The sequence below is a fragment of the Pezoporus flaviventris genome, unplaced genomic scaffold (genome assembly GCF_033815535.1).
Source record: "Pezoporus flaviventris isolate CSIRO_AGI_PZ_B2104156 unplaced genomic scaffold, CSIRO_AGI_Pfla_v1 ptg000107l, whole genome shotgun sequence".
NCBI classification, from domain to species: Eukaryota; Metazoa; Chordata; class Aves; order Psittaciformes; family Psittacidae; genus Pezoporus; species Pezoporus flaviventris.
In genome coordinates, this window is record NW_026892655.1 from 1998666 (window position 1) to 2011585 (window position 12920).

Sequence of the window (12920 nt, forward strand, 5' to 3'; positions counted from 1 at the left end):
AGCCGCAGCACCATGCGGAAGGGCTGGGTATGGGCTCAGGGCAGGGAGCAGGGGCATTGCTGCACGAATGGAAGCAGCGGGCACTGGAGCAGAGCAAGGCCAGGACAGGAGCTGGGGAGGGGATGCTTGGGGTGAGGGACTGCGGGATAGAGCCCGGGAAGGGCTGATGGCAGAGGCTGTGATGAGAGGGAGCCACAGCCCTGCTCAAGGAAGGAGCTGCTGGGAAGCTGCCCAGCAGAACTGGGGACAGACCCTGGCAGGAGCCACGACAAGCTGCTCCCAGCAGCTCTGAACCCCTCCGAGCCCCAGGGTGCGGGTACCGCAACGAGCTCCAAGTCCGGGAGAACATCTCCTGTGCTCCCCAGCACATCCACGGGCATCCGCAGCAGCACCCGGGGCCCATGAGCACTGTGGGAGCACCCCCCTTCCCCTGGGTGCTCCAGCCCCAGGGCTTGGCTGGCAGTGCTCTGCCAAATGAGTCCATGGCTCACCTTGAAGCAGCACAGCACCAGAATTGCAATAGATGTGATGAGGGTGATGATGGCGGACAGCAAGAGCGCCAGCAGCCGCCTGTGGCCAGAGGTGTGCTTGGCCATCTCCTGGGAGAAAAGGAGGGCGCATTAGGGTGGAGAGGAAAGGAAAAGGAGGCCCCTTCCATTCCCACTGTCCACACACACACACGCAGCAGTGCCCTGCTCTCTCGTACCGTCTCTGCAGACTCCCTGTCCATGTCCTTGGGCTGGGCACGGGGATGCGAGGTGCCGGCATCCTCCTCCCACACACACTGCTCCAGGAGGTCAGAGGGCTCCGGGTCACGCTGCCTCTCGCTCAGCAGCTTCAGGAGCAGCCCCATCCTCGAGACCATGCTGGAGCAGGCCGGCTGGAGCTGGGGCAGGCCACAGTCCCCACGCAGGGCTCGAGCCACGCGTGCCATGAACTCGTGCAGGGCTCGGTCTGGCACCAGTGAGTGCCGGTGGCGGCTGAACAAGAAGTCAAAGGCGGCTCCTGGTGTGGCCGCGCTGCCCGGGGCGCTGGAGCTGCCGGGTGCCGTTGGGACGGGCGGTTCCTGCCCCTTGTGCTGCCCGCGCCTGGTGGTGCTTGCAGGGGCGCTGGGTGGGCTCCCGCCCCGAGGGGAACACTCTGCTGCAGCCGTGGCCTCTGGAGCGCTGCTGGCAGCAGGGGGGCCGTTGTCAGCCGGCAGAGCATGGACGAAATGCTGCATACTGCTCAGTCTCTGCTCTGCTCCACCCTCTGCTGCTGGGAGCTCTTCCTCTGCACCCTTGCTGCCCACTGTCCTTTCACTGTCCTGCAGCTTCTGCTCCTTGCTGGTCCCAGCAGAGTCCGGAGTTGGAGCTGGTGCTTCCTCCTGGACTTCTGCCCCCTCCTCATCCTCCATCCCATCCGCCGTGTTGCTTTCTTGGAGGGCATTGGTGTGACTGTGATTCCAACCAGCCTGGGCCAGATGCGGGGCCTCTGTTGGGTTTGGTGTAGGGAGCTGTGCTGCAGGAGGTGCTCGCTGGTGGCCGGAGACAGGCAGGATGTCACTGATGTCCAGCCTCTGGACTGCTTCCCAAAGGACGGATTCTGCCCGGGTCAAGTGCCGGCCAGGCTCACGGCGTTCCCAGCCTGTGGCTCTTCCTCCCTGTCCTGCTGGCATCTCCTGCCCCTCGTCGCTCTGCGCTGGTTGGGCTGTGCTGGGGCTTTTCACAGTCAAGATGCTCACGGCCTTGTGCAGCTTGGTCTTGAGCTGTGCCACGAGCCCCTCTGCCAGAGAATAGAACCTCCTGGTGTCAGTGGAGCTGCTCCAGCCCCTGTGCTGAACGCTCTGCAGCATCCGCACCAGCTCCTTGGCGGTGTTGCTCTCCTGGCTCGAGAGCTGCTGAGGGGAAGGTGCTGACGCATCGGGGCTGCTCAGGCTTAGGACAACCGTGAGCGTGACTGTTCTCTGCTCCCTGAGCGAGGGCTCCTTGGGCTGGATCTTCAACGTGGAGCTGCTCTTCCCCTTCCTGGGTGGCACGGCTCCCGTCAGGGGCCCTGGTGTCTCTGCCAGGGGAGCTGTAACACACCGAGAGCACATCAGGCACAAGAAGCTTTCTGGCAGACGCAGGCTCAGAGGGTTCGCTATAGCTGGGGGGCACGGGCAGGGCCGTGGGGCACCTACCGCAGCGGGGAGCACTGGTGCTGCACACGCTCACGCAGTCGAAGCTGAGGGTCCTGCACGGGGTCTCGGTGCTGTGCTTGTGCTGGCAGAGGCAGCAGGCCGTGTCGTTGGACAGCTTGCTAGAGAACAGAGGTTGTGCACACACACTCAGCATCGCCACCCAGGGCAGCGACTCCAACCCAGGCTGTGCGCCGAATCGCGTCAGGGGTCTGCTTCAGCGTCCGCTGCGGCTCTGGGAAACCTCCCCTCACCCCCAGTGTCCCAGTGGACAGCTTTGTGGTGCCGGGTTTGCTCCCCACGCAGAGCCCTTGTCCCAGCAGCTGAGATCTGCTGGCGGTGGGAGCCGGCCCCTGCACTCACAGTGTTTCCAAGCGGGATGTTCTCAGGAGCAGCACGAGCAGCGTCTGCCGAGTCACTCGTGTGGCAGCCAGGTCCCTGCAAGGTTGCAGTAAACACAGCACATCTGAGGTGTCGGCACCAGCCTCTGCCTCGGGAGCAAGCCCAGTCCCTGCTGCTTGCGGTGCTGGCCGCAGGGGGATCTGCTGCTACCTAATCCAGGAGAAATGATGGAACCCCCTCTCTCCTTCCTGCTGTGCCCTGCTCCCACCCGTGGCTCTGAACCAGGAGGGATCCTGCAGATCCCATGGGAGACGGATGCAGACAAGTTCAAGTCCGTGTCCCAGCTCCCTGCTGCCTTTGCTGCCGGGACACAGCAGAACTGCTCAGCCTTTGCCTGGCTCTGCCGCTGCCTCCGGCAGGAGAAGGGTGGGATTGCTGCTGGATCTCTGCTTTCCTGGCCACGGGGCACCCAGAGACACAAAGAGCGAGCCATGGTAGGCTGTTAACAGGGAGTCCGTACTTACAGGTGCGTGACTGAAGGCAGCTTGAAGAACCACGGGTCCTCGATAACAGACAGGGGGTTATGGCCCAGGACCCTGAAATGAACCAACACCCTTGTGAGCTGGGGGTGCAGGATGTGAGCGGTGGCGTGGGCTCAGGGCTACGTGTGTGAGGAAGGGCTGGGGTGAAGGTTCCAGGCCGGGGCAGATGCTGACGGGCAGATTCACAACATACACCAGGTCTTGACTATCTCCAGCCCAGAGATCAAAAGCCCAGAAGTGCTGCTTCTGGAAAACACAACGTCTCTTTCTTTCCTCCTCAGCTCACACCTTCTGGTGGCTCCCCTCCACCAGGCCTTGCCCTCACATTCCCACTGTCCATGAGCTTTGTCTCTGTTCCTGCACCCAGCCAGGCAAAGCCGTGGCCTGACAGAGCTGCCAGTCAGCATTGATGCTGCTGCCTCTGTGGGGCAAGAGGTGAGCAGAGCACAGTGACAAGCGCCACTGCTCTGAGCTACCCTTAGCCCTTGGAACACTCACAGTGTCTGGAGGAACTGCATCCCGTGCCATGCCCGGAAGGCGTCACTCCGGATCTCGGTGAGGAGATTTCCCTCCAGGTTTCTGGGGAAACAGGAGAGCACAGAAATGAACTGGGTCTGACCCCCAGGAAGCTGGAGTGAAGCAGCTCTGATCGGGAGCAAGCAGCCCCATCCAAGGTGGAACTGGGAGGAAGCCGCCATTTTCTCTCCTGCTGTTTGTTAACCTGCCTGGGAGAGATGAAGTGCACGTGTGCTGCCTCTCTGCCTGCTCAGGGACACAGCAAGCCTCAAGCCTTGGCTTCTGCTCTGGCTGTGTTTGCACAAGCCGTGGCCCCACCGTGCTGTGGCCACCAGCCATGCCCTGAGCTCCTGGGCTCGGCTGCTCCTTCAGCAGCAGAAATTGGAGCCCTTGTTCTAAAACTAACGGGAGCTTTTTCCAGCAGCAGCGGGTTCTAAATGCAAACGGGCTTCACCAAGCACACCAGGAAGAAACCCCCATAACTCACAGGGTCTCCAGGAAAGGAAGGTTCTCAAACGCATCTGCCTCGATCGCCTGGATTTTGTTGTAAGATAAATCCCTGTTAACAGGAGAACACAAAAAGTCGGTGCCATTTGCACGGTGCTGGTTCCTCTCGGGTGCTCGCACACGGGCAGCACAGACGTGCCACAGCTCTCATTTCACGTGGGGTTTCTCTCTGGCACTGGCTTGCAGTGGTGCGTAACCGGGGCTCACGCTCCTGGCCGCGGTGGCTGCAGCTCAGAGAGGTTCTCCCAGCTCTGATCCCACCGGGGTGTTTCAGGGCTGACTTTCCTCTCTGGTAACAGAGCAGGTTCTTTATGCACGCCCCAAGCACCTCTTGCGTGAGGCCTCAGGGACCGGCTGAAACGCCCTGTGTCACCAGCATGGGGCTATTTCCCTTCGCTCCCAAACGTCACCTCCCTGCACAGCCCTGCTCTGGTGTGCGCAGGAGCCCTCTGGCCTGGCTCTAGAAACCAAAAGGCTCCTTGTCCCAGCCTGAACCCCCTGCCTGGGCTTGTTCTGCCGCAGGCAAGGAGAGAGGAACCTTTGTGGGCAGCGTCTCATGGCCGGCTCAGCCAGAGACCCCGGCCCCATTGTGTGGGTGAAAGGGAAGTGCCTGCTCCTCTCCATGGGCGATGGAGAGAAGCTGCACCGTGAGCTCAGTCCCCGGCAGCTCTGGGGCACCTGAGCTGAGAGGGGACGAATGCACGAGCTTGGCCCTGGAGGAGGCGACCTCGTGTGGGTCTGTGCAGGGAAAGGGCAGCAGCCGCCTGCTCCTGCTTGGCCGTGGGGCAGTGGGAGCGCAGCGCGTCCCTGCGGAGCCCTCCCCTGCACCAAGGCCCTGCTGTGCCCTGGGGGATCCCCGCAGGAATAAAGCCCTTCCCGGGGCGGGCTGGGCAGCAGGGGCAGGGCCGGGGGAGGCTGTGCCCAGCGCCGCGGGCAGGGGGGTACCTACAGGTGCCTCAGCAGGAGCAGCCCCTCCAGTGAGCGCCTCTTCACTGCCCGCAGGCTGTTGTGCTGGAGGACCCTGCAAGAGACAGACGGACACGGGCAGTGGCACCGCGGCTCAGGGGCTATGGAGCTGTCGGGGGAGCAGCCCTGCAGCAGCGGCCCTGCAGCACCTCCGCGGGTCCCGCCGGGGCTCATCACCCTCCCGGCAGGAGCAGGCACTTGCTCCCGGCCTGCTGACCCTGACTGCAGCCCGAGCACGGGCTCCTCAGGCCCAGGGATGGCCCCGGGGGCGGGAGGGAGGGACACAGCCCCGGGCACTGCTCGCCATGGAGCAGCTCTGGGGATTCAGAGCCCTCCTTGCTGAGCAGCTCGGCCTTGGCTGCACGCGGCAAGCACTGGTGCGGTGCTCGACAGCCCGGCGGAGGGATGGGGATCCCGGAACCCCTGCGCCATGTCCGACGCTGGTGGATACTCACAGCTTCTCAGCCCACGGGTATCCCTGCCACACCTGCTTGGGGATGAGGGCGAGCGCGTTCCCACTGAAATCCCTGCGGAGAAGCCATTGGCAGCGTCACCCCCAGCACAAACCCTTCCCCTGCCCCAGGGCTGTGGCCTGGAGCTGCCCCCTCGGCGCTGCCCCTCAGCCCCCCACAGGCAGCGGGGCCCTGGAGCCGCTCTCGGGGTGTCCCGGGGCAGCGCCCGGAGCTGCAGGGCACTCACAGGATAATGAAGGTTCGCTGGTGCGTGGCCGGGGGCACGCGGGCCAGGGCAGCGCCGCTGCAGTCCAGCCGGTGCCTGCGGCAGCGGCAGAGCCCCGGGCAGGGCTCCAGGGGCCCGGCCAGACTGGGGGCCAGGCCCAGCAGCAGCAGCAGCAGCAGCAGCAGCAGCTGCAGCGGTGCCATGGCGGGGCAGGATCTGAGCATGTTCGGTACTGCAGGAGGCTCAAGGCTGGGGATCCAAACCAGGAGCTCTGAGCCCAGCAGCGGGTCTGGGGCGGTGCTGGCCCTGCTGGGCAGATAAAGCCTGGAACACCTCACATGTCACAATGGGGCCAGGCCTGGGAGCGTGCGTCCCCATTGTGACATGGGATAGTCCCTGCCACTGGCGCTGGTTGCTCCAATGTGGGGAAAGCTTCAGGCCCGATGTGTTGGCTTGGAAACAGCAGTGTCACTTCCAAGGGACACCTGGAAGTGTCGGTGTCACACCCAGACCCTGCGGTGAACTGCTGGGCACCTCCTTCTCCATTTGGATGGCAACGGGCTCCAACTGAAGGGAGTCAAAAAGCACTGCACATGCGCAGTTGCAGGAGTTCACGGAAATACTAATTATCGTACGAAGCGGGGACAGGTTATGAATGCGTATAGCAGCTCTCATGAATACGTAACCACAATGCTATACATGTTTGAAGGACGGGCGCCTGCGGCATGCACGACTTTGGTGGGCTAGCCCCGTGGTGCCCAGCGCTGAAGAAACATGGCCACTTTACAACCCTCATGGGCTCATTGGTTGTACAGGCCTTTCTCCGCACGTCAGCGGCTCCCCTCCGGCCGAGGGGCTGCGCCTGGAGGCAGCGGGACAGGGAGCTGCGGAGCACGGGCGCGCCGCCTCCACCTCCCTCACTTGCACGGCGGCGGCAGCAGCAGGCTCCGGCGGGCTCCCGCCATTGCCCGCCCGCCCCTGGCCCTTGTGTGCTCCGGCAGGCACGGGTTGGCGCTGCGCCCGCCGAGATGCGCGCGGCGGGGGGTCCACTTCTCCCGGCGAGAGGCGGGGGGAAACCCAGCCTCTGCCCTGGAGGTTTTACACCCGCAACAACAGTCTGTTAACAGAAAACGACTCAGTCCTCACACGCGTCAATTCCTTCTCCAACCTCGCACACCCTCGGAACGCTGCAGGGTGCCAGAGCAGCTCTTGGACCCTGTTCAGCCCCAGAACACGCTGTATTGGAGCAGGGATGCAGCCGTGCACCCAGCACCTCGCTGACACTGACGTGCTTTGCTCATAGGGCCTCCAGGCACAGCTTGGGTTTGCTCTGAAGAGCAGGGCAGGGCTCCAGAAGGCAGAAGTCCATCAACTCCCAGGACAACACAACAGTTTTATTGGTCTAGAATGCCCAGTCTAAACGTAATCTTCTTGTCTAATCTGAACCTACTGTGTAATCTCAACCGGATGTTGAATCTAAACCTAATGCGAAATCTAAACTCACGTTAAAACGAATGGTGTTTTGTACAGGAGAAATGATGGCACCCTCTCTCTCCTTCCTGCTGTGCCCTGCTCCCACCCGTGGCTCTGAACCAGGAGGGATCCTGCAGATCCCATGGGAGACGGATGCAGACAAGTTCAAGTCCGTGTCCCAGCTCCCTGCTGCCTTTGCTGCCGGGACACAGCAGAACTGCTCAGCACAGGACGAGCGCTGGATGGTGCTGGGGCCTTGCTCTGCTCCACGCTGCGCAGGGTACTCACAGCATGGCGACGGGCCGCTGGCGGGCGGGCGGGGTCCCGCGGGCCAGCGCAGCGCAGCCGGGACCCGGGCAGGGCTCCAGGGGCGGGGCCAGGCGCAGCAGCAGCAACAACAGTCTGTTAACAGAGAACGACTCGGTCCTCACACGCGTGTCCTGAACCCTCCTCAGCAGTCAACCATTGTGCTGAGCCTGGAGAACCTCCATGTATTTTACTGCCCCGAGGAAACTCAGGGTCGTTCACTGCTGCAAGTTATGCAGGTGGCGGTGATCCCGGGAAATAAAGGGTTAGCATTGTGCCTGCTTGCTTAAGCAGTCGCTGTGCTTGGTGGAGCAGAGCCATAGGAGGCAAAGCTACTAGAATGGTGAAGCAGAATTGTAGGAGTTAGAGCTGCTAGGCAGAATTGTAGTGGATAGGATTCATAGCTTAATATTTAAGATGTTATCAATATTGTAGCCAATTTCGGTTTAAAGTATAAGTTTTATTAAACTGAGTAAGCGATAGCAGATAAAACAGCGCTGGATGCCCTGGGGAGTCCTCTGCTCCGCCCAAGACGCGCACACGCGGTCCCTGGGAGGTGGTCCTTTATCTTTTTCGGTTCAAGGCCCCAGCCAATCCTGTCGCCCCTCCTCACTCGGATGTTGACATGGCTCTTCCCCATTGGTTCCCTTTGTTGCAGGGGGTCTCATTACCGGGAAGTTTCGAGAAGCTCCCAGAGGCTTCTAGAAGCATCCACATCCAGCCTCCTCACCCTCGCAGCCCCCTCCCCTCAAGCGTTGCAACAAGACACCACTTCGAGCCACCCAGCCCCCCTTTTCTCTCTCACAATCCTATGCAACAATACAACTGACCTCCCGCCTATTACTTGCAGAGTACAACAGTTACAGAATGAAAAAGGAGTATTGTTTCACATAACGACAGCCACAGAGAGCCTCCCTCTCCCCAAACTTCTTGATGAACAAACCCCACACATTACAATTTCCCCCCTTTTTCTTTTCATCATTTTTGTTCATCAAATTGTTGTAACACATCTTGGCTTAACAGCAATGAATTTTCTTGTTCTACAGGTTCATATTTCGTTCCTATCAGCATTCGGTGAGCTGCTTCGTGTCTACCTCGTGCAATTTCTAATGTTTTATTAAAAATACATGGTCCAAATGTTAATCCCAATATAATTAATATCAGGGGACCTGCTATTGTTGACAGGAAGGTTGTAAGCCAGGAGGATTGACTAAACCAAGATTCATACCAACTGCGTTGTGCCTCTCGTTCTTTTCGTTTTTTTTCCAATCCTTCTCGTAATTTGGTCATAGTATCCCGTACCACCCCTGTGTGATCTGCGTATACACAGCACTCTTCCTTCAGTGCTGCACATACCCCTCCTTGTTGTAAATACATTAAATCTAGTCCTCTTCGGTTTTGTAAGACCACTTCTGACAGCGATCTAATGGATTTTTCTAAGGCCGTTATTGATCAATTTTCACCAGGTCCTCGTCTACTGCTATCCTCAGTGCTTTAAATTCTTGGCTTTGTTGTGTCAATGAGGTTACTCCTGTGCCTACTCCCACGCCCCCCAAGATCATTAAAGTGGCTTTTGTTAATGCTGTGAATGGCTCTCGTTTAGTCAGGTGGTGTCCCTGAGTAATGTATGCATCATAAAGTTCTCAGGGTGATAAAAAATTTTAGGGGCTATTGTTACTTGAATACAAAAGTCTGAGGATTCATTAAAATGTTTGAACGACAGGCAAGGTGTAACTCCTATAGCGGAGCAAACCCACTTGGTGTTATCAGCTGGTACTAACCATTTTGCAGGTTTCTCGGGTCTTTTTGACCCTATTTTATCAGTATTGGCACATAACCTCTTTTTGTGTTCTGGAATTTTTCCTACACACAGGCCTTTTCCCGTCACTTGGGTTAAGGAGGTGATTCCTGTTTTTTCTGTGTCCCACATACACTGTGCCAGATTATACCATTTAGGCGTTTAGGTTTCTTAGTTACTCCAACAGCCTCATAAAAGGGTGGTTTCACCCCATAACACAACCAACAGTGTTCCGTAAGATTTGGATTGGTTTTGTTCAACACCAAGTAACTAGCATGCATTAACTTCCAAAGCGGATTGATTTCAGGGCTTTCGTTAGGGGCTGGTTTATTCCCAAGGGTTTCATCAGGAGTTTGGGTGATTCGAGTCATCTTCATTTCAGGAGTTATTGTTATATTGTCTGTTTTAGGAATTCTTGTTGTACTATCCATTGTTCCTTCGGCCAAATCATCAGTTAATATCTGGTTAGGGCCTACTGGCAGTGGATCATTTGGGACCACTTCTTTTTTTATGAGAATTAAACCACCCTTATCTGTCCCTGGTTCCGTATACCTCACTCCCCACACTCTTCCAATTATCCATCCTACGTCTTCAGGGTTGGTGGCATTTAAGAGGTATTTGCAGTTTCCATGTCCTCCCCACCCTTGTGGTGGTCTGCACCCATATGGACCCCACTGAACCTTTAGGTACCTGTCTGTGAAAAAACATGACTGCTACTGCTGAACCCAGGACACTGTCTGTGCCACTACCTGGTATCCAGCCAGGGCTATAGTCTCACAACCCCAATAACTGCAGTAATATTGATTAGTTACAATATCCCTTTCCAGGATTTGAACTAGGGCACATATAGAATCCCATGTACTCCCAGCATCGGGGTCTCGGGACAAGCTGACATAGGGTAGCATTAAAGCTTGGTTCTCCCAGTGTTATTTGGGTTGCGATAACCTGTAGGTCCTCAAATCGGAGTAAGGTCCACTTAAACAGTTGGTGGGGTTGGTAGTTCATTCCCTTAGCCCATGTTTGTGGTATACATATTATAAGTAGAATAAGCAGTATGTCTAGGATGTGCCAAAAAGGGTGGATTCTTTTCCATTTTTTTGTTGTTAATAGTTTTGGATCAATTATACCAATATTATCCCTCCAATTAGAACCTTGGATATACTTGTTATAAGGGACTTTCAAGTCCCTTTGGGCATTGAGGTGGTTCTTCCAGTACTCCTGTATAGCTCTAATGACAAGAGTCAGTTCTCCACAGTATTTTACCTCTCTACCTCGCTCGTCGACTCGGTTGCTTCGAGCCATGAGGGATAACATCTTCTCGGTAGCAGGGGTAGTCTTCAGGAGAGGGAGTGCTATTTCGGGTGTTTGCCTCCGTTTATACAGTTCCCTTACCTGGTTCCTTTTGGAGTAATATTTTGATATATTCAATTTATATATATAACTTAATGTATTCGATTACCACCGTTCTTGGCACTCTTACAGACAACTGATTTCACACCAATCTCAAAATGTTATTATTGTTACTACATATCCCAGTCCCCTTTATGTCCATTTAAACCTTCTTGAGGGTGACTTTCAGATCTCCAGGTGGGCTCACAACTTCCCAAGACTGGTCCGAATCTCTGATAGGTCCTTTTACACGGCTCGCATGAGTCCAACCCTTCTCTGCCGTCTGGATGGCGGTTTCTGTGGTGAGTAAAACAAGATAGGGTCCTTCCCAATGAGGGATTAGTGGGGATTCCTTCCAAGTTTTAATTAGTACCTTATCCCCTGGTTTTATAGAATGAATGTGCATATTTAAAGGAGGTCGTTGAGATATCATACCTCGTTTACGTAACTCCTCTCTTTGTTTGGTTAGATGAATTAGGTATGGTCTCAACATTATGTCTTCAGTTATTGGATGTTCAACTGGCATTTCCGTATTATAAGGCATACCATAAAACATTTCAAAGGGAGAACCTCCCAGATCGGACCTGGGTTGTGTTGCGATGTTTAACAAAGCTAGTGGTAGACATTTAGTCCAGGAGAGTTTTGTTTCTATCATGATTTTAGTTAATTGTTTCTTGATTTCTCCGTTCATTCTTTCCACCCGTCCTGAGCTTTGGGGATGCCAAGGGGTGTGATACTCCCATTTTATGCCCAGTTGATTCATTGTTTCCCTAATTACCTTTGAAGTAAAATGTGGGCCTTTTTCTGAGTCTATGGCTTCAGCAATTCCATATCTTGGAATTATGAGTTCTAAAAGAATTTTTACCACAGTTCGTGTCGTTGCCCGGGAGGTGGGAAATGCCTCTACAAAATGGGTTAGATGATCTACCATCACTAAGAGGTATTTGTAGTTACCACTCTTAGGCATTTCAGTAAAATCAATCTGTATTCGTGAAAAGGGTCTTACAGCTAATTTGTGACCTCCTGGAATTGTTTTTCGTTGATGTTGTTTGTTTACCCTTTGACAAGTTAAACAGGATCTTACTATTTCCTTTGCTATATCATGTATTCCTATACACATATACTGCAGGGCAAATTGGTTGACAAGGGCTTGGGTTCCCCTATGTGTTTTTTCATGTATTCTCACCATAATTTGGCGAGCTAAAGTCTTTGGGACAACTTGTCTCCCATCTTCTAATTTCCATTTTCCTTGTTGTTCTTCTAGACCCATTTTAGTCAAGCTTTCTTTTTCTACTTGAGTAAATTTATGTACATCGTTTATTTTTTCAGACTCCATAGAGGAGTTTGGCATTATTTTTACAACCCCCAAAGCTACCCATTTTGCCTCCATGTCTGCTAAATTGTTTCCTCTTATCTCAAAGGTTGTTCCTTATTGGTGTCCTTTTATATGGACTACTGCAATGCTTTCAGGTTCTCTCAGGGGCTGGAGGATTTGAATTATTAGCTTTTCATGAATTAAGCCTTTTCCTTGAGAATTTATCAATCCTCTTTCCTCCCAAATTTTTCCAAAAGTATGTACTACACCATATGCATATCTAGAGTCTGTATATATCGTGCCCCGTCTATTCTTCAATAGTTTTAAGGCCTGTAATACTGCATACAGCTCACATGCCTGCGCGGACCACCTGGGGTTCAGGGGTCCTGATTGCACAACACTAAAGTTTTTCCCGTCTATAACGGCATATCCTGACTTCCTTTTCCCTGAGCTGCTAGGCAGAATTGTAGTGGATAGGATTCATAGCTTAATATTTAAGACATTCTTGTTCAAACAGTACCTTTAGAAAGAAAAGGAACAGAAGATAGCAGGGTCACAAAGTCTACAAACTTGGCAAGTTTCTGCTTTAAGATACATAAAATCGGCTTGTACCAAACCTGAGGTTTGGACAGGAGCCGAAACCCTACTGAGTCTGAGTGAAAGCAAGAGGCTACCCGCGTTGATGAAGAGGAACTACAGGCCTTCATCCTCACTGCCCCCTAACGACCACCACCAGGAGGCACTGCGCAGGCACACCAATGGGACGAATGCCAGAAAAACTAATTATAATGTCAGACAGGAATAGGTTTTGCATACGTATTAGGCGTGAAGCAGTCTTATTTTTAGGTAGTCATTATATGTAATATAAACAAACTGAGTGGCAAAGGGGGTGTGCATGCTTTTGGAGGAGCAACCCCCATGCGCCTCAGC

General features: G+C 54.8%; 1 protein-coding gene across 1 annotated transcript; it reads right to left on the reverse strand.

Annotated features, from left to right (window-relative positions):
- Positions 1–620: 620 nt before the first annotated feature.
- LOC133281749 (uncharacterized) lies at positions 621–5604 on the reverse strand. The gene is made up of 8 exons (XM_061477546.1): positions 5487–5604; positions 5015–5086; positions 3541–3621; positions 3025–3096; positions 2522–2596; positions 2162–2280; positions 720–2055; positions 621–663 (listed from the first exon to the last, which is right to left on the reverse strand). The coding sequence occupies exons 3-8, from the start codon at positions 3558–3560 to the stop codon at positions 621–623; spliced, it is 1665 nt and encodes a 554-aa protein (XP_061333530.1). The 5' UTR covers positions 3561–3621; positions 5015–5086; positions 5487–5604.
- Positions 5605–12920: the final 7316 nt, after the last annotated feature.